The 24,862-nt window shown below is 38.5% G+C and overlaps 2 protein-coding genes across 3 annotated transcripts; one reads left to right on the top strand and one right to left on the bottom strand.

Moving 5' to 3' along the window:
• The first annotated feature begins 5,326 nt into the window (after positions 1 to 5,326).
• Positions 5,327 to 12,567, top strand: zc3h15 (zinc finger CCCH-type containing 15). Its single transcript, XM_023328055.1, has 11 exons — positions 5,327 to 5,541; positions 8,617 to 8,718; positions 8,862 to 8,967; positions 9,071 to 9,223; positions 9,328 to 9,419; positions 9,547 to 9,729; positions 10,414 to 10,494; positions 10,605 to 10,670; positions 10,748 to 10,858; positions 11,597 to 11,726; positions 11,857 to 12,567. Exons 1-11 carry the CDS (start codon positions 5,467 to 5,469, stop codon positions 12,048 to 12,050), a joined length of 1,293 nt encoding a protein of 430 aa, XP_023183823.1. The 5' UTR covers positions 5,327 to 5,466; the 3' UTR covers positions 12,051 to 12,567.
• A 1,736-nt stretch (positions 12,568 to 14,303) lies between these two features.
• rbm45 (RNA binding motif protein 45) lies at positions 14,304 to 24,520 on the bottom strand. Of its 2 annotated transcripts, XM_005814608.2 has the most exons (11): positions 24,204 to 24,520; positions 22,457 to 22,579; positions 21,975 to 22,101; positions 21,691 to 21,816; positions 21,430 to 21,600; positions 19,875 to 19,995; positions 18,269 to 18,359; positions 17,350 to 17,507; positions 17,189 to 17,264; positions 16,469 to 16,599; positions 14,304 to 14,683 (listed from the first exon to the last, which is right to left on the bottom strand). In XM_005814608.2, the coding sequence occupies exons 1-10, from the start codon at positions 24,477 to 24,479 to the stop codon at positions 16,483 to 16,485; spliced, it is 1,386 nt and encodes a 461-aa protein (XP_005814665.1). In that variant the 5' UTR covers positions 24,480 to 24,520; the 3' UTR covers positions 14,304 to 14,683; positions 16,469 to 16,482. The 2 variants fall into 2 exon arrangements, with proteins under 2 accessions (XP_005814665.1, XP_023183614.1); XM_023327846.1 differs by having other exon boundaries at positions 14,304 to 16,599.
• Positions 24,521 to 24,862: the final 342 nt, after the last annotated feature.

The following is a 24,862-nucleotide window of genomic DNA, read 5'->3' as shown; positions in this document are numbered from 1 at the left end:
GTCCGTTTTATTATTGTTGTTAAAAATGGACTTAGCCATGTTTTTTTCTGGGTATTTTTTGTACGTTACTGTATGGAACAGTCATCTAAAACATCAAGACTTCACACTATTTGACTTCATGATACAAACCTCTTCATTTTAGGCATCTAGCCTGCTTGTGTTAACACAATTTATGGTCAAAGTCACAAATGTATTGTTTCACCTGAACCTCATTTAAGCTCTATCAAATTCATTTACTTTTCCAACCATTGGCCAATAAAAATAAACACTTTCCATCCCCACTTCCTCCCTCTCCCCCTTTTGTTGATTCTGTGCAGCGCTGTTCAATATCTGTTGTCCCCCGAGAGGAGCATAGTTTGTAAATTGAATAAACAATATAATAATGAAGGGGAATACACAATAGAAGGCATATCAGGAGTGCATTAAAATAGAAAAACACAAATATGATAAGAAAAAAAAAATCCTCAATGGTTTTATGGCACGCCGGTAAAAATAATAAAAGCTTTCAGGTGTGTCGCCACTTTTACCAAAGACAAACATGCTTGTTGGCGTATAAATAAGGATTGGTATTGAAAAGATTTCCCAAATAGCTGGAATCACCATGTGGTCAATCTGGTCATGTGTCAACATGGCGTCTCTATCTGAAGTATAGAGGGATTCAGTACAAGATGGCGGAGCTGGTGGACCACATGGAGGGAGGACTGGGACAAAAAATATTGGCTTATGCATTTTTGGTCCACCATGATAGGTCAGACATAATCTATGTAGATGATCTTCATAAATTCTTCTTCCAAGCTAGATGGTAGTGGTGTATTGTAAGAACATGTTTGGTTGTTGGGTTTATGTCTAGCCTGGTGGAAACCAGTCCCTTGTTCTACACTTCACTTGGTTCAGAGGGTCTGGACCCCCAGCTATTGAGAAGTGATTGCTTCCTGGAGGCATGGATGCTGTTACATTTTTCAATTTTAACCAATCGCTTACGTTCATCCGTGACGTATGCAATATGTCAGTTCGAACCAGCAACCCACCAGTAGGTGGGTTGCTAGGTGGGTAGGAGGGTACAACCTCATACCATCGCCACAGTTGCTGCCGCATTCCCATCAGCCCTGCTTGGTCCTCCTTAATACAACTCCAGTCTGTTTGACATGAAAGTCCAGTTCATTTGGGGAAGTATGAATGAAATTCTGGTCCACCTAAAAAAACCTAGGTCTCAGTTCATTTGAAATGCACTTGTAAAGATTCGTTTGAAAAGAGTTTAATCTTATTAAACGTATCTAAAAACGAATATTTCAAGCGTTCAGGCCTTTCTTCTTGTTTGATTTCCTGGATTTCTGTGGCTAGCTAACACACACACACAACATTTCCATCTCTCTCCGAACATCAGCAACAGACTAAAGATGGTGTTTTTGGTGCGAGTCCCTCAGGATTACCAAGCAAAGCGCTCCTTTCTCTCGACTCATTTCGAAAGAGTCTTTCAACCATCACACGGCAAGAAAGAAATCCACCAAGAGAGGAGGAATACAACAATCTCTCGACTGACACCAGCCTCCAGGGACCGGGGGTACAATGCATCCAGCAGACGAGTTTTGTTATCAGTAAAGGATACGATTCATCCAATTGGCGGATGACAAAAAAAAAAAACACGTCACTATCACTGCTGCTGCCGGTGTTGCTCATTACCTGAATACAAAACACAAAGCTAAATAGAACAAGCGCGCACCTGCTCTCTTGGGGTTGCCTGAAATGTAAGAAATCCTCATTGAAAAGTAAATGGAGGTAGGGCTGGATTTATTTTATTTTATTTTTTTAGGAGGATGTGAAAGATGTGCAGAGGAGAAAAAGGACTGCGACTCAGAAAGTGTTCTGAAGTGAAAAAGATGTCCAGGAGATGATGAGATCTCAGCGGCGGTCAGAGAAAAAGCCGGGGGAAGTGATGGGTGGTCCAGGTTTTAAGCTACAGTTGACTCTGCTTTCATCTGGAGCACAGCTTTTTCTCTCGTTCTTTCTCGCTCTGTAGCAGGTAGTTACCTGGGCGTACCTGACGGGAGGCAATCTTTTCCTGGTCTTTTCTTCTGCCCCCATTGTGTTGCAGCTCCTTGACAGGAAGGTGGAAAGGGGGACAGCTGACAGCCGGTGACCTGCCCAGCTGTCTGTGGTCCAGTCAGGGTGGACGCCGTTTGTCCTTGGAAGCAGGAGGCTGAGCCAGACCGAAGACAGGGCCTTGAAAAATCATCCATAGATTGTTGACTTTTTTTTTCATTATTATTCTTTCATTGGAACCGCGAGCTTGCAGTGCATATGTCTCCTATGTTTTTTTAGGGCTATAAACGTTAATGCATGTTAATCTGAAAATTTAAGTTGTTAATATTTTGTAACGCCGATTAATCTACCTATTTTGACTTAAAGGCCTCTCTAAGGTTACCTATTTAAGGTTACCTATTCCAAGTAATGCATTAAAGACTCGACAATCAGGGAGCGACAAACAGTTTTACACAGCAAAAACAGAAGTTGAACGTTTTTCAACTTTCTTGTTCCGTGTCTCTAGCCTGTATGTACACGTGTACGTAGACGAGCTTGTCCAAGGAGGTAACAGAAAAGGGCGGGGCAACCAAGAACTAAAAAATAAAATATCTCATCTGCCAGTTGTTCTCTGAACAAGTTCGCTAGTACTTGTTTAAGTGTGTAGTGGAGTAAGTTTCCCTTAGTTTCTGTTGAGTCCTGGGAGACTACATTATCTGCTTTCTGCTACAAATAAATTTTAAAAAAACAACAGATAATTGCTTGCATTTTAATTGGTTGGAGTGTGGCAGTAGGCGGGGCTTGCCCAGTACTCCATTCCTGCAAGAACCACAGCTATGTCCATTTTCATATTTCATGCTTACAAAGTTAGACATAATGATCAATATTATAATCACAACCCTGGAGTGTAATTAATATTACAATTTTTAATGGATGGCTTAACACAAAAGCATGCCACACATTTCAGATTGTATACACTAAAACACGTTGCTCAATTTTATTAAATCCCAATAAATGCATCAATGTTTATGAATGTATGCGCAAAAATGGGAACATATTCAAGTGATATGAATACTTGTGTGAGCTGCCTCAGTACCAGGGCATCATTATTACCTCAGACAGACGTTGGACTCGGACAGGTTCTGTTTACTGTTGTGCTTTGCTAATTAGGTAGGGGGATGCTTCTCACATTTGCAGGCTGCAGGTTGAAATGCAGTCATTGGAGTGTGTGTGTGTGTGTGTGTGTGTGTGTGTGTGTGTGTGTGTGTGTGTGTGTGTGTGTGTGTGTGTGTGTGTGTGTGTGTGTGTGTGTGTGTGTGTGTGTGTGTGTGTGTGTGTGTGTGTGTGTGTGTGCGCGCGTGCCTGACACCAGTGACCTCTGCAGAAAAAAGATCAATGCCTGTATGAATATGAAGAGGTCGGTATTGGAAAAAGTGTTGCTGTGATTTATTAGGCTGCTCTCAGAGATACAATATCTTCCCAGGAAGAGGAGAGGACGGCGCGAGACAAAGACAGAAGCGGAGATTAAAGTTTGCCAGAGGCGATATCACGCGCCTTTGTTGTCAAACGCCCTCAGCCGTGCAAGTTAGTGGTTACCTTGTCAATATAGGTTACGATACGCGCTCTCACTCAAGCTCTCTGCGAGTGAAAAGGCGCCACTCATGGTAAACGTGTTATGAATAAATACCTCCACATCACATAAAATGAAAGTCGCCTCAGCGCGGCGGTGGAGTGAAGACACTCACGCTGCTTGGTAACACGAGGACGATATTACTGGAGTAAATTCACTCTTCGCACTCTGGGACTCATTAAGGCGCACTTCTAGCTACGCCATTATGTGTGCACCCAAACTGAGTAAATGTTGTCCCTAACCCTCTAGAATCAAAGCTCATTAAAGCACACGAGAGCAAACGAGCAGCCCGAAAGGAGCAGGCGTGCGTGACCCATTTTGGATCCCGGCTCTGCTGTGGTTTGATAACAAACAACAACAACAACAACAACAAAAACTAACGGTGAACTGACCGCTGAACTCCTCCCGGATGAGGCCAACATATTTCAAATGTTCCTCATCAAACTATATTAGTAACTTAAGTAAAAACCTAATTAAATCTAGCTGAAGCAGTAAACCCCTGCTGATTGGCTCACTGCCCTGCAGCTATGACACGCTTCTGGTTGCAAAAGAAAGAAAAGAAGGGGCTTCTACTTATTAGGAGTTGAAACACAAAGGACTGCAGCCATATTGTAGCTTTCCTGCTTTCCATTTCCTCAACAGTGTTCAGGCTGCGGAAAATATACTGTGGAAATTTCTTCTGTTTTTTTAGGGGAGAAGAAACCATCGAATCATTAACTGCAATTAACTCATGATTGGACACATCTGAGAGCTAATTATTATTTAATTATGAAATGACTTAAAGGGTTAGTATTATGTTTTTTTCCAGTATATAGTGCCATTTTATAGCACAATCAAGTAACTGCCTTCAGTTGTTTAAAAAATACTATATATATTTAATGTGACTTTAAAAAAATTTACTTTGTAATTTAGCGTCTTGAAATTGGGCATCTGTCTCTTTAAGAAACTCCTACTTTCAAACCTGGTGCCACTACTTCCAGTGGGCCTCGGAATAAGAGAATAATTATTAAAGGATGGATCCCTCCATGTAAAGTGGAGGGGACGTCACATACACGTCCGCTCCGATTGGAGCAATCAACCAGCGACCGTAAATTCTTTTGGCAAAATTGAGGAAGGTTATTTTAATTTTGGGTCGAAAATCTTCGACTTCTTAGACTCAGAAATTTCCTGTTTTTTCTACAAAATGTCTGAGACTAATCTCAAAATTTGTGAGTTTTTCTAGTTAGTTCGGGCTGAGTTAGAAGAAATTAGGTTACTTGATTTTCACCGTTTGAATTGATCCATCTTGATTGCTTCCTTTTAAATCACCAAACAGATGTTGTGATACTGAACCCTAGTGGTCAAATTGTAAAAATGCAATGAAGTCTGTGAACTTCACTCAGCTGCAGGTTCCAGAGACATTAAATACTGTCTACTACACATATTCACTGGAGCTCTAAATGGCTGATTAGGCTCAGCAGATTGAGAAAGAAGCTGCTATCCAAAGAAGAAGTCTCACTTTAACTAAAGCTGTGAGTGTGTGTATATATAAAGGTCAGGTACATTTTGGGATAAAACTAAATTATCCCCAAATTTTGGGGGTTTGTAGACGTCGCGAAAAGATGTACAAAGGTATTTTACTACTGCTTACTGCATTACCCGTCATGCCTCTCTGGCTGGGTGATGACGTCACCAGACAGCAACAACTCACATGTGGCCTTTAAGGCGCCGCCGTTGCTCTCCTGTTGCTAGCATTAACTGGTTTATGTGCATTTCCAACCGAAATACCGGACTCAAACAGACACACGGGTTCATAGAATAGCGTTTCCTAAACCAACATGCCACCGAAGAAGCCCGCTCCGGCTACGGGAAATAAAAAAACTCAAGAGAAGAAAAAGGAAAAGATCATTGAGGTAAATATAGCACGAGTTAGCATGTCGGTGTTTGCTGTTAGCTCGTTGGCTAACGGAAGCTATAATAAGTTACTGTTAAAGTTCCTTCGCTCTATATAGTCAATTATATGTTCATCTGACTTTACTGTCTCTTTTTTTAGTCTAGAAAGAAGTTGACTGACTGTTAATGTTAATATAAGATGTTGTCATAATTCACATTTATACACGAAGCTCGTATTGAAGCGGTCAGTCGCTGCTTTAAGGGCCCAAACTGGTCCAGCGAAGATTTAGCAGTATATTTAAGATAATGCTCACATATCGTGGATTGTGTTGATGGTCTGTGTATTGTTTTTCTGTTTTTTTATTTGTTTTTTTACATCGTGTTCACACATAAAAGTAATGACAACCTGGGAGTTTTGTATAAATGGTCTCCTAAAAATGTTCAAAATAGATATAAAGTTGAGCAGAGCGCCTGACATATTAGGCTATTAATGCATTTTAACTGTTCAACTCTTTCTACGTCCATTAGCCACCTGACAGGATAGATTATTTTCATCTTAGATCTTTAATTGGGGTGATGAACAATAATTCATCCATTATGACCCAGGAACCTTTAGGCTGATGAGCTTTTATTTTTCAAGCCTAACATAAGCACAGTGCTGAATACTTGAAAAAGAATCTCCAGTGTATCAAATACACATTGTTCCTTGCTGTATGTTGATGTCAGGTATTGAGGAAACTTGGAGACTGACATTATAACTTTATAAGACTTTATAAGAAAATAGCAAATAGATGGATTTTTATTTTTATTAGTTCTAAATGTTTCATTTGGTGGAGAATCTAGACCAGTGGATCAGCAGAACAATAGAAAGCCTTACATGTTGCTGCTTTTAAATGAGTTTAAAAAGTTGAGTTTGAGCTATGCAAATTATATTTACATGGCACATCTCAAAGTGCTTTAGGTCATAAAACACAAAAATACAAAGTTGTAGAACACAGTTAACAATTGAAACATTACATTTTGCCTTCATTACACATCAAATTATTGATTAATGTTTCATGATTATGTTTCAAAAGCAACTCTAACCAGGTGGGTTTTAGCCTTTATTTTAAGGCACTCACTGTTTTGACTGTTTTGCAGTTTTCTGGACGTTTTTTCCAGATCTGTGGTGCATAGAAGCTGAACGCTGCTTCTCCATGTTTGGTTCTAGTTCTAGATACAGAACCAGGAGACCTGAGAGGTCTGGAAGGTTGATCCAACAACAGCAGATCTTTAATGTATTGTGATGCTAAACCTTCAGTGATTTATAAACCAACATCAGTGTTTTAAAGTCTATTCTCTGAGCTACAGGGAGCCATTAAAAGGAGTTTAGAACTGTGATGTTCTTTATGTTCCTGGTCTTAGTCAGAACTCCAGCACCAGCGTTCTGGATCAGCTCCAGCTGTCTGAGTGATTTTTTTTTATGCCGACCTGTAAAGACACTATTGCAGTAATCAATGCGACTACAGATAAACATATGGATGAATTTCTCTGATGCTGAGACTTAAGCAAGATGAGGTTAAAAGACACATCATGCGTTGGTAAACACACATATGAAAAGAAAGAAAATGCATCTCACACATCATTCTTGCTAATGTTTGCTTATCCAAAACCATTAAAAACCATCAATCTCAATGTGTAGTGTTAAGTAGCTAATAGATAAATGTTGTATTGCTATAGAATACAAAAGATTAACAGCATTTAAGAAAGAAGCCATTTTAAGATCCAGCACCTCGTTTTCAAATGTCTCTTATGTCTACATGCATAGTGAAATATGTGCAATATTTTCTGCCCCAAAACAGAATTATGCAATTTCATTTGATGTATTTATTGTATTATCACTTATTGTGATAAATTTCTTACAGGAATTTTGCTTTTTTGTTCTCATAAGTTCCAGTTAATGATTTTTAAAACCTCCCTTGTTGCTGTTGATATTTTCTCCACTGCTTGTTTTATGAAACTATCAATGGATACCAATACATTTAAAAATAGTTCCTGTTTGCAGTTTGGTGATACAAATCACAATTCTTTATTTGACCGGTGTCCTATAGAGACGCATTACAATTAGTATTTTTTAAAAGCACTGATTTGTTTGTGAAGCTATAATTACTGACTCACCTAAAGGTGATAAAAATAACAGTTTTTGTTTTGTTCTATTATTCTTTTTGGAGTTTTTTTTGTCAAATAGTACTTATCACTTATTATCACAACAGTGGTAATGATAAAAATATCATGTTTACTAATAAAATTTAGGATCTGTAGTCACAACTCAAAACATCTTTTTGCATAATTTCAATTTTGTAACTTAATTCATTATTAACGTTTATATATTTTTTCTAATGATCATCTACTACTTTTCTTCTGTTTTTACTAATTCATTCATTTAACTCTGAACTAATTTAACTGATATTTACATTACTAATATCATCGTTTGTAACATATCGTCAGTTAAAACATAACTTCAGTCAATAAAAAAGCAAAAAACTTGGTTCTCAGTACTGAACATTGTGGATCACCAAATGTTTTTTAAACATGGTTGTGTTTTATAGAGTTGTGCCTCCTCTAACTTGTTTTGTTTTAACTTATTTAAAGCAAAAAGTTATTTAATTAATAACCTTTTAGCCAGAGGCTGGAAACGCTTCACTGTTTTATGTAAACTTTTTTTGAACAGAGCAGTAATTTAATAAAAACCAAAAGACTCGTGACTCAATGAAAATGTTTCGTCCAGCTGTCTCTAGATTTTTATTACACTGAAGTCAAAGCTGTAATTAGTTTTTTATGGAGCCACACCAGTGGTCACCATGTAATTATTACTTTCCTTCCTTCAGTTGTTGTCTTTTAATTAGAAAATAAATGTAAACACAATAGCAGAATGATGTTTTTATGCTTGTCTTTAATGTCTCATCCAGCAGTGTAACAATACGAATTATCAGAGGGCCAGAAAGAACAGATTTACTTTCACAAGTAGAGTATTACAGCTTTCACTATAGTTCGTTATCAAGATTTGGTTTGGGTGTTTTTTGTGGATCTTAATGATGGGACTGTTTCTTTTTCAGGACAAGACTTTTGGCTTGAAGAACAAGAAAGGTGCCAAGCAGCAGAAGTACATTAAGAATGTCACACAGCAGGTCAAATATGGACAGCAGAGCTCCAGACAGGTCAGCACCTTTTATCTGCTTAATGCTCAAATGGTCTGTGTTTCTCTAATTCTACAGGGATTTTACCTGAAGTCTAGACAAACCCTCTGCTAAAGCTAGCTAATCTGATCCAAACTCTATGGTATCTTTATTCTTGTGTTCAGATTGCAGAGGCAGATAAGACCACTAAAAAGGCTGACAAGAAGAAAGAGCTCGACGAACTCAATGAGCTGTTCAAGCCTGTAGTTGCTGCCCAGAAAGTCAGTAAAGGTAACACACAGTCAGCCAAAACGATTCCCTTTATGGCCTCAATCTGGTCTAAACTGGTCATTGTTTGTCCAACTAACCGTTTTCTTGTCTGAATTGTGTTCAGGTGTCGATCCAAAGTCAGTGCTGTGTGCGTTCTTTAAGCAGGGCCAATGTACTAAAGGTGACAAGTGTAAGTTCAGCCATGACTTGTCTATGGAGAGGAAGTGTGAGAAGAGAAGCGTCTATGTGGACGAAAGAGACGAAGACCTGGAGAAAGGTTGGTGGATGTGCCGTTCAGCTAGGCAGCTTCAAAGCTGCTTCCTGAGTTAGAAATGGGAATTTCTTTCAAATCTTTAATTTTCTGCTTCCTGCTTCCTTCAGACACTATGGAGAACTGGGATGAGAAGAAGCTGGAGGAAGTGGTCAACAAAAAACACGGAGAAGCAGAGAAGAAGAAAGCCAAAACACAAATAGTAAGTATATTTTTTAATAAAAAAAAACCAAAACATTCTGTCAAACTCAAAAGTAGTAATGAAACAGTCCCACTTCACCTACTGGCCCCCAAACACACCATCATTTCTCCTGTTTGCTTTTTTGCAGGTGTGTAAGTACTTCTTGGAAGCCATAGAAAATAACAAGTACGGCTGGTTCTGGGTGTGTCCAGCAGGGGGCGACAACTGTATGTACAGGCACGCCCTGCCACCCGGTTTTGTACTAAAGAAAGACAAAAAGAAAGAGGAGAAAGAGGAGGAGATCTCATTGGAGGAGCTGATAGAGAGTGAGGTGAGACAGACAGCAGCTCGTAAACAAAGATGGTCAAAAACTAGAGATACACTGATCTGATGTTAATCTGTGTCAGTTTCAATACTGAGAAAAATTCTAGGTCAGATATTAATGACAATGTGCCTGAACCATAATGGCAGATCTATTCAATCTAATTCTATGTGTCATGTTCAGAGACATCATGATTTATTTTTTATCATTATATTGATAATTCCTAATTGTTTCTTTCTGAACCATTTGAAAGGTTTGTTGCTGTTTATTTTTACATCTTTGACCAAAGTAGCCAACCTGTTTTTATCAGTTTCAGGTTCTTTATTTTACATTAGCTGTTCTCGTCCTATTTGCTCTGAACGAACAAATGAAACTTGTTGTTTTGACATGTTTGACCAAGTTTCAGAAGGTATTGAGGAATTTAAATGTGCAGAGTTAATTCAGTACATTTCAATCTGTGTTTACAAGAACTGCATATATGGATGCACAGTTTTGAAAATTTGGGCTAATATCAATATCTGATATTAATATTGCTTTTATTTACCAATATTATGTTATTTCTCTAGCTAAACGTTTTCTCTGAGTCAAACGTTTGGCCGTGTCGTGTAGTCAGTCATGACATGCTGACATGACTCTCAGCATGTCACCGTTTGGGTTCCCTGGTTCTGTTCTGACGTGTGTCTCCATGCGCAGCGGGCCGCTCTGGGAGTAAACGTAACTCGGATCACCCTGGAGACCTTCCTGGCCTGGAAGAAGAGGAAAAGGCAGGAGAAGGTTGGAGTTCTTTTCACCATCAGTGTCGATTTTGTTCCTGACCTGCTTACTGCTATAGAAGTAAGCTGCTCTCCGCCTCTGATTGGTCCAGTTTCTGCTTTTGGTTGCAGGTGGATAAAGCCAGGGAGGAGCTGGAGAAGAAGAAGGCGGACTTTAAGGCTGGCAAGTCACTCATTGTGAGTAAATGTTTATTTCTGAAGGCCCTACGTTTCTACCATGACCTGCAGCTTTCAACCCAGTGGTGTCTGTCCAGGTGAGCGGCCGGGAGGTGTTTGAGTTCCGGCCCGAGCTGGTCGACGATGACGACGACGAAGCTGATGATACTCAGTACGCAGATGAAACGAAGGAAGAGGATGAGGAAGAGGTAACTGGATAAAAAGGATCATGTATTGGTTTTAATTTCTGTTTGAGATAAAAACTTCATCTGAAGTCTGTTTTCCAGGTTTATCATGACCTCATGATTTTATAAATATGGAAACGGTTAATTATTTGATGACTTAAAACCATATAAGCAGATAGTGTGGAAATGGTTGTTAATATTAGAATAAACTATTCGATCTTTCAGATGTGATTATAAATTTAAAAGCTTGGTAAATGATCCAATTTTGCAGTACTGATTTGTGTCAGCAGGTGGCAGAGTTGTACTTTATATTGGACTATAGCTTCTGTAGCCATGTTTGTTTCAATCTAAAGAAAGGATCATTTATATTAAAATACTATCCATACTACAGTTTATTAGTACCAAATGTCCTTTATCTTTTTTTTTTACTAGAGATGGGATCAGTAAACTTATTTACCTCTGTATTAATTACATCAAAACTACAAATGGACATTAACAGCATGTAGTTTCATGCACTTTCAAGTTTTATTAAAACCTGCCAAAGGTTAAAGATATTCTGTGGGGCATAAATGAGGTTAATTTTAGTTTCTTTTATTTTCTGTTGGATTTGACACTTAATTCAAAGAACCTGCAGCCTGTTTTTCTCTTAAGTGTTATGTAACACTTATGTTAAAGAAGTAGACTACATAAAACAAACATTTTTATCCCAATGTGTTGCTATAATATGAAACGTCTCTGAACTTCCTTCTTCTTCTCTTTCAGACTGATCTTACAGATGTCCAGGACATAGACGTATCCCGTTTCGTTCCACAAGAGGTGGACCATTCGGGTATTACAGTAGCATCTACAGACCGATTCAGCTCCAGGAATGAGGTGGCAACAGGAGACAACGGTGAGGAAGAGGATAAACAAGCTAATGTCCACTTTGACCGAAATCAGTCCAACTATTGACTGTTTTCCTACTTTGTTTCACAGAGTGGACATGTTTAGATTTTTGCCTGACATTTTTCTTCTACTTGCAGAGGATCAACTAAACTCAGCCTGCGGCGGCGGCGAGGCAAACGGGCTTTCAGGAGCGGAGGGAGGGGGGGAGGAGGGAGGAGGGGAGGACGAAGAAGACGAAGAGGAGGATGTTCCCGTTGATGAAAATCTGTTCACAGGAGAAGATCTGGAGGAGCTGGATGAAGAACTGAACACGCTGGGGCTGGAGGACTGAGGAAGAGGAGGACCAAGTAATTAAAGGGAACGACCGACAGATGCATGGAGCTAAACATCAAAGAGACCAGACGTTTGAATGATTTTACCTTTCAGAGACTCCAGTAATAAAGCCTGATTTATCTCATGACATCACTTCCTGTCTCTGCGCCCTGTGTTTTCAGCGCCGACTGTCAAACCTGCATCATTTTGCAGATCTCCACAGCTGGGCGACAATCTGGGCCTACAACTTTCTCTTTGTGATTCGTTCAGTAATATATTTAATAATCCGAGGCATAAATCTGAAATGAAGTGTCACTTCCTTTTATGCTGGAGTTCCAGATGCACTTTGTCTCTCAACAAATCCATAATTTCATTAAACTGCTTTAAAACTTCAGCCTGGTGCCAGACCAGTTTTAATTTAAATCCAGCTCTTTCTTCATGAGCATCACTCAGAGACCAGATTTCTACTCATTCCCAGCTCCATATTGTAAATAATCTGAGATCCCTCCTTATGAAATAAAATTACTCTACATTCAGTGTTTGTCTTTTCTTCTACTTTAACTCACCTTTTATCTGCTGTTTTACTCCTGATTTGTCACTTGAGAAAGAAAAGAAATGTGATCGGTGCGATCTAACAAGCACACAGTATGACTGGTTCTCCACTGTACAGTGGTCATAAGGTGCTTTTATCTATATTTGATACTTGGAATAAAAAGAACAGAAACAGACTTCCACAGCAATGAGATTTGAAAAGTTCATTTATTTCAGCAACAACTGACAGATCAAATACACACAGACTGATCTTTTCAAAGCTTTATTTCTGTGATTTTCCACTTAATTAGAAAACATTTGATTCCTTCAAAGATTAGAGTAATTACATCAGAACAAATTAATTTCATACAGTTGAGGGTTTAATGAAAAATGTTTAATACTTACTTAAAGGTTGCTATGTTCTAATTTACTGAGATCTACATTTTGACCTGGTGGGTATTAAAACAATGAAAACCTCGACGTTGAACACAACTGTACCTAAGCATCACAATAAGCAGGAATCTCTTTAGGATGGATTTAACTGACCCAAACATGGGAGAATGCTGGGAGAACCTGGTTATTCCTTTGACTTTACAGATGAAGCTTTTATTTCTGGGCTCTTTTAGTCATTGTGTGTCTTCCTTAACCTTTAAAGACTTGAGTTTTACAAACAAAATATATGAACCACATCCACAGCAAGGCCACCTATGTTCTGTAACACCTAAAATCTATTATTGGTTAACGTTGAAGCAAGTTAAATAGATTTAGTAAAATATTATTCATGGGAAATGTGTGAGTCGATTGCAGTTTTTCGGCTGAACGCCAATTTTTAAAAAACCTCATTCAGATTTTGGCCGGTACCGATTTTTTTGTCTGAAAAGTCACAAAGTTGGCAACAGTGGTGGGCGGCTCTATCAGTTAACCCTCTAAGGCAAAACAAAGGGGAACCATGGCTGATATTTAGACTTTTGAAACAGTGAGTCAGATCAGTTTTTCATGTATCCACCAATCACTAATCTACCAAAATATTGGACATCAGCAACAATTTATTAGTCTTTACCTAAAAATGTGCTCGTATGGGAGTCAATGGGACCCAACTGGTCTTGAGGGTAAAAGTGTAAATTATACGCACAGCTTTTAGTTTATATATCAAAGATGCACAATATATATTGGTATCAGCCAATTTGCATTTTTAAAATTTTTTTTAAACATATTAGGATCGCTCTGATAAGTAAAACTATGCCAATATTAGCCAAATTAGAGTTTACTTCCATCTTGTTGCAAACAGCAACAAGAAGGTTTCAGAAAGTTGGTCATGTGGTATTTGTTTGGTCATGTGACAGGTAGTGATGAAACAGGATTTTGGGATCTTTAATTGAAGCAGAGATGCAGATTGTTTTTACAAAGTGTTGAAAGTCTAGGACACAGGTGTCAAACTCCAGTCCTCGAGGGCCGCAGTCCTGCAGTTTTTAGATGTGCCACAGCTACAAAACACTGAAATGAAATGGCTTAATTACCTCCTGCTTGTGTAGATCAGCTCTCCCAGCCTTGCTAATGACCTAATTATTCTATTCAGGTGGTGCAGCAGAGGCACATCTAAAAGTTGCAGGACAGCGGCCCTCGAGGACTGGAGTTTGACACCCCTGGTCTAGGAATATATGTAATATTGATAAGTGCTGGTTATCAGCCAATAGCACTACAATAGCAACCAATAAAAAACATTAATAAAAAACGCTGAATGCAGACCTTGATGTACTTTTTATTAATGAAAAAAAAAAATCAGTCCAAATAACATTCAATTGAGCTCAGCATGAGTTTACATATCTGATCTGACTGTTCAGGTCAAGTTCTTTAAACTCAGACAATAGGATCCTGCTTACAGTTTAGCAAAAACAAATCTTCTGAATCATAGTCTAGCTCATTTCCAAACTCCAAATTTAGCCTATTTTTTCCCCACAAAGTCTTGGTTTGAAACGTAAATGAAACAGAAACATCATTAAACACAGAGACGCTTACTGACTGAATACGAGTCAGGCAAAGGGTCGGGTCAGAGGTCAGGAGATGATGTTGGTGTCTGTTGGTCTGTCAGGTCAGGTGTCGTTTTGTTATGACAACAGTCGCCTGGGGAACAAAAAGCTGCAGTGTTATTAACAGGAAATGGGGTGACATCTTTTCAGCTTCATTTAACCAAGCTGTCAGTTTACTTTACCTTTAAATAAGAAATAAGGAACTAAATGAAAGCAGAACAACAAATCCAGAGCATGCAAGCTGACAGACACAGTGCCTTAGAAAAGTCTTTGTAAAACATTTAAAAAAAAACATTCACAGATGGTCTCTGTCCAACCTGACTGAGCAAAGAAAAATTAAATAAAACATTTTCTATTAAATGAACGTTTAAAATATTTAACCCCATTAAACCAGACTCAGGTTTTTGAACAAAACACGACAAAATGAAAAAGGTTTGCAGGATATTTAGACTTTTGCAAGGCTCTGTAACTTACATATGTTATTGTGAAACTAGGGCTGAGCAATAAATCAACGTTTTCAATTCATCATATTTTTAAGACTTCATTTTTGGAAAATTTGGATTTTTTTTCTTCTCACCAATTCATCTTGTTTGATAATCATGTTTTACAGTTTCTAATTATTTAAACTTTTAATACAGGTAACCTCTACCATGAACTGTTATAGCCAGGCTAAAATTTTTATTTTTTAATTACAGGAATAAAGTCATAATATTATCAGAATAAACTCATAATATTAGGAGAGTTAAAGTGGTAATTTTAAGAGAACTATGACATAAAAATGTTTTAATTAAAATGACAAATGTTAAGTATCTTGTGAAGTTATACTTTTTAATCAGTTTTTAAAATAATACTTAATCTTTTATCACATCAGCATTGAATTATTATCAGTAGTAGAACTTTAAAACAACGTGCAAATAACTGACTTTATTTAGAAGAACTATACAAACTGAGGTGGTCACATCAGGTTCTGATAGTTACACTCTTGTAATTTTTTACGTGCTTTTTACATATTTCATAATGGATTTTTTTTCTGGGGGGTTCTGCTAATATTATGACCGCATTCTGTGATCTAATCAAACATTCTCATAGCCTGGCCCTGATGCTCAGACATACAACTCACAGAAGGGATGATTGAAATAAATCCACTTTTTGAAAATATCTTTTGTCATTTCTATTTTAGAAAAGGGAGAGCAAAATAATAATCATTTTAAAAAGCCTAAAAAAGAAAGACAACAACAAAAAAAGGTTAAAATTAAAAAATGGATCTGGTTTGAAAGAAATTTTTTTTTTAACTGGATTTTATTTTTAATCCTTATCGCCCAGCCCTATATGAAACTCATGCACACAATTCTAACTACAATACCATGAGAAATGATCTGAGGTGTTAGATACAGGGTTTCCCCCAGAGTTTTAGAAGCCTGGCAGGCTACTAGGCTTGACTTGTGCCCCCACCAGGCTAAGAATTGTTTTGTTGTAATAGGTTTCCGGAACCACTGCCAGTCTTGTACTGGTCTACATGCCAAGAACTTCAGCAAATAAAGTGACATGTCATGGATAAAGGACCAATACATTTTGGACACTTTAATTAGTATGAAGTGACTGAAACAACTGTTTTTTGTTTGCCTTTTAAGATTTTACAGTTGGTGTTTAGGCATTGCTAATAATATATTCCAACAATACATAATTACCTACTCATATTTTAAAATTTCCTGTAAATTGAAAAAAAAACAAAAAAAAACTCAAAAACATGGTTGGCCACAGGGTGACTGCCCTGGCGCTCCTACCACCAGGCTTAGCAAGTTTTCTGTGGGAAACCCTGTAGAAGTGTGTACAACATTTAGGCATCGTTGGCTTATGTTCCTTAAAATGTAACCCTTACCTGCCAGTTCTGGTCTAGTAGGTCCGCGCCCGCTTGTGAGACTCCTCCCGCGGAGGATCAGCCAGCATCACCTTCATCTTCACTCCGTTGACGATCCGACCGTGGAGCACGGCCATGGCCTCATCTGCACACTGAGATGCACAAAGACACATGAGTGAAACTCACACCAACTCCTACCCACCAGGCTTCACACTTCTGTCTGTGTGTCAGTAGGTAACTTCTCATCAGAGCAGACAGAAATCACATGTGGTAACCCAAGGCTCAATTCTGGGACTCCCATTTCTCTACATTCTCCTGCCAGCTCACGTTGTGCTGGCAGGAGAAAAAAAGTTACCATAATTACACAGATGATACACACATTACATTACATGTAACTAATTAACTCTGAATCCAACCAAGCACTGAACAGATGCTTAGAACAAATCAACATAAGGATGTGAAATAACTTTCTTCAGCTGAACAGAAACAACACCGAAGTTTTTATCTTTGTTTTAGTTATTACAGCAGGAAACTAGAGATCAGGCTGAAATCTGGGTGTTGTGATGAAATCTGACCTGAACATTCAGAGCCACATAAAGACAATTACAAAGTCAGTCTTTTACCACCTGAAGAACATTTCCAGGATTAAAAACTTTTTATGATCTAAAGCACTTTGAATTGTTGATGAAATGTGCTATACAAATAAACTTGACTTTATTCATTCATTCCTGAGAGACTCACCTGCTTGTCAGCATATTTCATGTATCCAACCTTCCTTCCAGGAACCAAATGGACCTCGATCAGGGAACCGAAGCGACTGCAGAGACACGGACATTAGCAGGCATGTTTTAGCTGTGGGATAACACAGAAACATGGCGACGGAGTGGAGTGACGACGTTTACCAGAAGACGTCCTCCAGCACGTCGAGCGGCAGCGGGGAGGGGTTGAAGACAACAAAGAGGCGCTCTTTGGCCTTACTGTCGGATGGAGCGAGCTTCTTGAGAGGCGGCAGGGTGACGTCCGTCTGAACGCGAGACATCTGGGAGACAGACGAGTACCCCTGGTGGAGAGAGACGCATTTTCACACATCTGGGTGGGAAATGTTAGTTTTACTAAAAACGTTAGGTTTAAGAGATGCTACCTCCCACCTGCATGTGGCAGTATGGCTGGAATATATGTGTTCCAGCTATAATCAAATCAGATTGAAATCTGACTTACGATTTTAATACATTTTTTTCCCCTTGAATTATTTTATTTAATTTATTTATTTTTTTACAAATGACAGAAAATATCTTTAAAAGTTGCTTTATTTCAATCAGTCCTTCACATGACCTGGAATCAGAGTTGGTAGTTCTTGGGTTGACTAAAGAGGATTGGTGAACAAAAAAAATCCAAATTTTGCTAAACTAAATCTTCAAAGCAAGAAAATTTTATTAAAGATAAAATTGATTTACTGTCCATCCATAGGTGGCAGTATTTCACATTTCTTCTACACTACCTGGATGTTGAGTCAATATGGTGAATAACAAAAAGCCCCACTTATTTTCACACATAAGTGTTAATATCACAAAATTCCTTGCAAATATTTCTAAAGTAGCACCACAAAAACTGTGATTTTGACTGTAAGAAAAAAAAAAACAATTACAAAAACAATTGTGAAATTCTGAAGGAACCAATTCATTACATATATATATATATATATATATTTTTTTTTTTTAAGCAAAAATCTGTTAATTACAACTGGGGTCCTATTTGGTCATGTGAAGGAATGTATTTGCAATAGGAGGAGCTGGAAGGAGAACAGGAAGTGAACAAACTCACAGTGGGTTTGATCATACTGCTGGAGGCTCCGTTCCACACTGAGGAGAGGATCTGGGCTGTAACAAACTGAGAGGCCATCCGGCCTGCAGGGCTGCACACAAACAATGTTACTAGCACTCAGACGCTCTTCCGCTACCTCCTATCAGTCAAGTTCTCATTTAGTTGCTAAGAAACAACATTAACCAATCAGACTGAATTTTTTTGCCATAATTGAATAATTGTAATAATGCCATAATTTTGGTGTTATTGCAATATAGTACAATGCATTCAGGATCTCTAATACTTTGTGACACTTTGAGTTACATTTATTGCAGGTCATATCAATATTACATATTAATTAACCTAATTCTACGACAGGTCAGTCCGTCTTCATTTTCGAATGTTTGTAGAATCACCTTTTAATACAACCTCTGAAAACATTATATGACAACCAGACAGACTCAGTTGATTAAATACATAACTTCTGATTTGATGGGTGATGAGAGAAGGTGGAGGACATGCGACACTAGATTTGATTTTGCTGCATCAGAGTAAAGGGGTTTACACTTCTCAGATTTTGATTTGTAATATATTTCCTGAACAGATTGATAACAATGTCTGATCCCCCCCAGGTATGGTTGAGACTATAAATTTACATACACCCAGTAAGAATTTTTTTCTCTTTTTCTCTGTCTGAAGTTAAATCTGACCTACTGTAACTCCTCTTATTTTAGGTTAGTCGAAATTACCTAATTTATTTCTACTTACTAAATGTCGCAATGATGACAGAAAGGATATGACAGATGTATTTATTAATCTTGTCAGAATCAGAAGTTTACATACATTTCCTCAGTATTTGGTAGTATTGACTTTGAACTGTACGACTCTGATCAAACCTTTTGGGTTTCCTTCCTCAAGCTTCTCGGCTTGCTGGAATTCTGGTTTGTCCTGACAGAATTGGTGGAACTGAGTCCATTTTGTGGGTCTCTGCAGTGTCACACGCTTTTTCAGACCTGCCCACATTTTCTCCAAAGAACTGACGTCATATCTTGGCTGATTTCTTCTGGCTTTCCGTTGTGTCAGAAACAAACCCGCGTATTTGTGATGTGGCCTTCAAATACAACTACAAGCGTGACTCCAATTAACTCAAACGTGTCAGTTAACTTGTCAAAACTTTGTGCTGCCACGGCATCATCACCTGGGCTTGGCCTCATTGTTTAGAGACAGTAAGCATTCTGTATGTAAACTTCTGATTTTGAAGGCATCAATAAATAAATCTCTGACACATTCTGTCATCATTGTGGCACTAGCAAATAGAAATACTTTTGTTATTTCTAAGTGACCTAAAAGAAGAAAAGTTTGGTCTGACTTAACTTCAGACTTTTTTTTAATTGGATGTATGTACAATTCTGGTTTCAACTGCATTGTACTGCTTAACATACCACTACTGACACACTGAAGTTTGTGGTTGTAAAGAAACGAAATGTGATGACGTACAAGAGGTGTGAAAACATTTTCAAGGCTCTGCCAATTGACTGTTTATTAGAAAGACTACTGACAGTGTCTCTAAAACATCCAAAGCTACCGTAAGCAATGTGGTGTGTGTGTGTGTGTGTGTGTTTAGTACCTCTCTCCATCTTCGTAAAAAGTCACTTGAATTCGGTTGCCAGGTGGATACTCAAAGCCGTTCAGCTTCTCTTTGGCATAAATTGCTGATCCGAGATTATTGTAGCGAATCAGAGCGTGACCTGGAGGCACACGGAGGAGCCCAATTAAAATGATCTCCAATCAGAACCAACCCAAACTGCTGACACCAAAACTTCTGCTTTATATGAAAATGTTTCCGTGAAGCTTTCCTGAACAGATTTGTTTAGTCCCCATTCATATCTGCTAACAAACTGATCCAAGACACCTGACCTGCCATGTGTGATGACATCATCAAAGCCAGGGTTTGGTCCTAACCGGCCCAGTTACCAGCATCAAGGTTTTAAACAGCTTATAGACTTTCCTATCATACTCTTCCAATAGTTGGAAGTTATTTTACTGAGATGTATGACCACATTTCTGTTTTTAAAATACTTTAGTTTTTTTGTTCTGATATGTAAATGTGATATTTTCATTATCTGAAGGTGAACAATCATAATAAACAAAAATAACATATTGCAAACATCTGTTTGTAAATAATCTATATAATGTGTTTCACTTACTGATAAAGTTACTGATATTAGTGACTTTTCAATAATAATAATAATAGTCTGATGGGTCTGTGGTATATTCAGTCCCTCCAGGATTTTGCACTTAATTTTTTTGCAGTCAAAATCACTGTTTTTGTGGTGCTCCTTTAGAATTATTTGCAAAATGTATTTATTTTTTTCCGCATTACACCACTTCTAAATTTTCACATTAAAAAAAGTCAAAAAAAAGAGGTGCTGTGGTGGCACAGGGATTAAGCACAACCCACATATGGAGGCCTTAGTCCTCGACGCGGCTGTCACAGGTTCGATTCCCGGCCTGGCGACCTTTGCCACATGTCCTACCCCTTCTCTCACTATCCACTTTCCTGTCAATTACTTGCAAATAAAGGCCACTATAGCCACTAAAACCTATAAAGAAAAGGGGAAAAAAATGGACTGTTTGGACACAAACATTTTCACTCTTTAAAGAACTTAAATAACTTCATTTTATTACGCGCCACATTAATCACAGACTATAAGTTCACATAAAGAAGCATCAGTGTAGTACAAGATATACTGCCACCTGCAGGTGGGAGTTAGTCACTTAAACTAATGTTTAACCAGAAATTTTTCAGAAATTTTGCAATAAACTCACAATTACACATTAGTGAGAAAAAATGTGGGGATCTGTTGATTTTGCATGAAATTCCACAATTGCAAAACACTGGAGGGACTGAATATTTTTACTTATTATACAACATAGTTTATGCTGTTCTTAAACCAACATTTTGTGTAAACATGACGACATTGTGAAACCATTATATTGTAACTCAAAGTTTTCAAGCTATGTAACAAAGAGTCCCTTCCACCCCCCACTTCACAACTGCTCACTAACTCGACCATGCATCGACCTCCATTTGCCGCCAAAGGTCATTAGAAAGGTGAGAACAATCTGTATCAGACCTGATAAAACACAAAACAGAATTAATCTACAGTGGGAGCAACTACCTTTGCTCATACCGTACGAGTCCCTGTGAAGCTCACAGTACTCCATGCCTGGGATGAGGTCAAACAGAGCAAAGATCTGCTCCTGGGTGAGCGCGGCCCGCGTGGACATCATTAGAGAGCGGGTGAACTCGCTTTGGCGGTAGTCCATCATGGAGTAGTTCCCTTGATCAGCTGTAGTACAAAAAAACAGAAACAAGGTAAGAAACAGAAAAAAAGTTCATATTTCAAATGCTTGATTCCATGTGTTTTTAAAGTGCATACGGGTGACGATGGGGTACTGGTTCATGGAGTCACTGGAGCTGTAATCTCCCCCCCTCACCCCTCCTGCAGAGTAATCTTCGGAGGAGTTATTTTTACTGCGTGGTTCAGCCAGGATGGCCCTGTAAGCTGGAGACGGTACCACAGTTTTTGTATTTAACCAACAAGACATTGGCTGAGGTTCAAATTCATGAAGTCTATTGTTATGAACATTTCCAAAGCTTCTCCTCAAGTGATAAATTCCACACTACAACCTGAACCAGTGGACCGACCCGGCACAGACTCACATTTGTCACAGTTCTCGATGGCGAGGGCAGCTTGAGAGGGTTTGTAGTAACGCACGTAGCCAAGGCCTTTGCTTTCACCTGTGACCTTGTTTCTGATGAGGATGCAATATTCAATATCTCCGTACTCCTGGAAGACGTACAGAGAAGGAAAACAGTCGTGGGACAGAAATGAAACAAATGCTGCTCTAATATTCTGAACAGGTATGCAAGGTAATCTAAAGTTGATTGGTCTTATTGATTAACAATTAATTGATTAGCAGCCACTTTCTTAAAAACCTGAGTTTTCTGTGGTCTTCATTCCTTTGTAGAGGAAGATAATATCAGTTTCACATCTAAGTATTGGCCAATCACTGATCCACCAAAACAAAGGAAATTGGGGCCGATTTATCTGTGTACTCTTAAAAAAAGACTTGAAATATTTCACTGTATTTGTTTTACATTTTAAAATGAATGACAAAATGATATTGTAACAGAGTAGTTACTCTGAATGTGTTTTTTAGATCCTCCTCTGTGAAAGTTTTGGGAATCATGATGAAGATCCTGGTCAGCTCTTCATCCTCAACGTCTCTGTGTCTGGCTGATCCTCGTGACTGTGCTATAAACACCTAAAAAAACACACAAAACAACATCCATATTATAGTCTGATAAATCATATTCATAAATTAAGACAAAGCAAAACTTTGTTGTCATTCGTTCAGGACTCTGGGGCTGACACCATCCCCAGATGGTGGGGATGGTCAGCCTTGCTCTGATCCAGTCTCTTCAGCTGCCGTTTCAAAACTTCTAGATACAGAAAATGGGAGGGGGAGGCAAAGGGAGCAGCAGCATCTCCTGACTTGGTTGAATACAAACTTGGGGAAGCAGAAGAGTTCATAACTGAGGTAGAAGATAGGACATCTGAGGTTTGACAGGAAAGCTGTGGGTCAGAGGAAGGTGGGATGTCTGTATGGTAGAGGACAGGAGAGGATGATGATGATGAAACTGTTCCTGAACTGAACCTGTTGAAAAATGTGTTCAGCTCATTTGTTCTGTAAAGGCTTCCATCAATCTGATCCTCATTTTGCTTGAACCCTGTGATCTTTTTCATCCAGGACCACACATCTCTGATATTGTTCCTCTGCAGTTTATTCTCCAGATTATTCTCGTACTTCTCCTTGCAGTCTCTAATCTTGACTTTGAGCTGCTTCTGTATACTCCTCTTTAAGTCACTGGTGATAAAGGGTTTGTTATTCTGGAAGCATTTCACTGTTCTGGTAAGGATGTTGCTGTCCACACAGAAGTTTACATAGTCAGTCACACACTCATTCATGGCACTGATGTCATCTACATGTGGCTGGCAGAGAGTAGTCCAATCAGTTGCAACAAACTTGGAGGGCCTCTTCTGCTTCCTGTGACCATTTCCTAACAGCCATCTTCCTAATAGGTAGCCTCTTCACCAGAGGTTTGAATTCAGAACATAGAACAACAAGTCTATGGTCAGATTTCCCCATAGGAGGTCTTGGTTTGGAGACATGCATCCTTGACATTAGCATAAAGCAAATCCAAAATCTTGTTTTTTGCTCCTGCTCTGCATCCACAACGCCTCCTTTTCAACTCCTCTGGGTTTTCTGGCTTCAGCTGTGGTATTATTTCAGCTTTTCCAGTGTTGATCAGCTGCTCCCTGTTGTAAACCACCCTGTTGTTATGGCTATGCATCATAACAAAATGGCAAAAATACAAAGAATATTGCCAAAAATCTATATTTTTGACAAAATATAGATCCAAAACAAGAAGGGACAACTGTTCAAAACAAACTATTTTCCTCCAAAAATAGCAGGAATGAATTTTTGATTTAAAAAAAAGAAGAAATCTCAATGAAACCACAGAGCTATTGACCGACTAACGGAAGAATGGGGTAGTAATTTAAAAAGTGCTATTTCTTAAAATTTGTAAAAGGGAAATTAAAAAAAAATTATTGGATAATATCAGTAACATGATTTTTGAGGAATACCTGAAATATGAAAACTTTACATTGCAAAGATATTGCAAAGAAATGACCTCACCGGGTCAAAAAAAACAAAACACTTACTCATCAGAGGGTTAATAATAGCTAACATGATAGTAACACGTTAGCTGTTATCGGGTTAGCCACTAGCATGTTAGCCACAGCTTTAACCGAATTTACTTACATATTAACATCGACAGATAATATTAATAACTTCTCCGTTATTACCAGCCCTTTAGTCGTACCTTTATCGGTTTAGTCCCCTCCTGCAGCACTTTTCCGTGCATTTCTTCCATGGCTATGCAGGCCTGTGACGACTTAGCGAACTTCACATATGAGACGCCTTTGGGCTCCTTTGTCTGCTTGTCTTTGACCAGCCAGACCCCTTGAACCTCCCCAAACTTCGAAAAACTCTCCCGAAGCTCGTCTTCAGTTACAGACCGACTGGTGACCACGAACAGACGGCTGTTCGGAGGGTCGTCCAGGTTTTCGGGCATCTGTTTTGAAGAGCTGTCCTCCATCTTTGCTTTTCTTCTGCAGTCGCCAGTGATGCGTTTGGGTGCTCCTCCTCAGAAAAAAAAAACAAAACCCTGCGCTAGTTCTCGAAGCTGCTATTTCGCTGTTAATTGGTTACAGATACGAGTGCAGATCTCAAACTGTGGATATTTCCGACTTTTCCTGTGTTCCTAACAACCCAAAAGTTACATATTGATATAAACATTTTAATATATGAGTTTAAAACAAGAAATTTGATCGTCTCAAACTTCTCTCGTTTCGAGAAAAAATAGATTATGAATTACACTTCCGTTACGAAAAAATAGGAAAAAATTATTGTAATATCTTCATTTAATTGTTTTCTATAATAACTTTGCTTTTATTGGTCCTTATTGCATATAATGTATTG

The sequence above is a fragment of the Xiphophorus maculatus genome, chromosome 22, assembly GCF_002775205.1.
Source record: "Xiphophorus maculatus strain JP 163 A chromosome 22, X_maculatus-5.0-male, whole genome shotgun sequence".
Taxonomy (NCBI): Eukaryota; Metazoa; Chordata; class Actinopteri; order Cyprinodontiformes; family Poeciliidae; genus Xiphophorus; species Xiphophorus maculatus.
The sequence above is the reverse complement of the archived record's forward strand: the minus strand, read 5'-3'. Positions and strand labels throughout refer to the sequence as shown.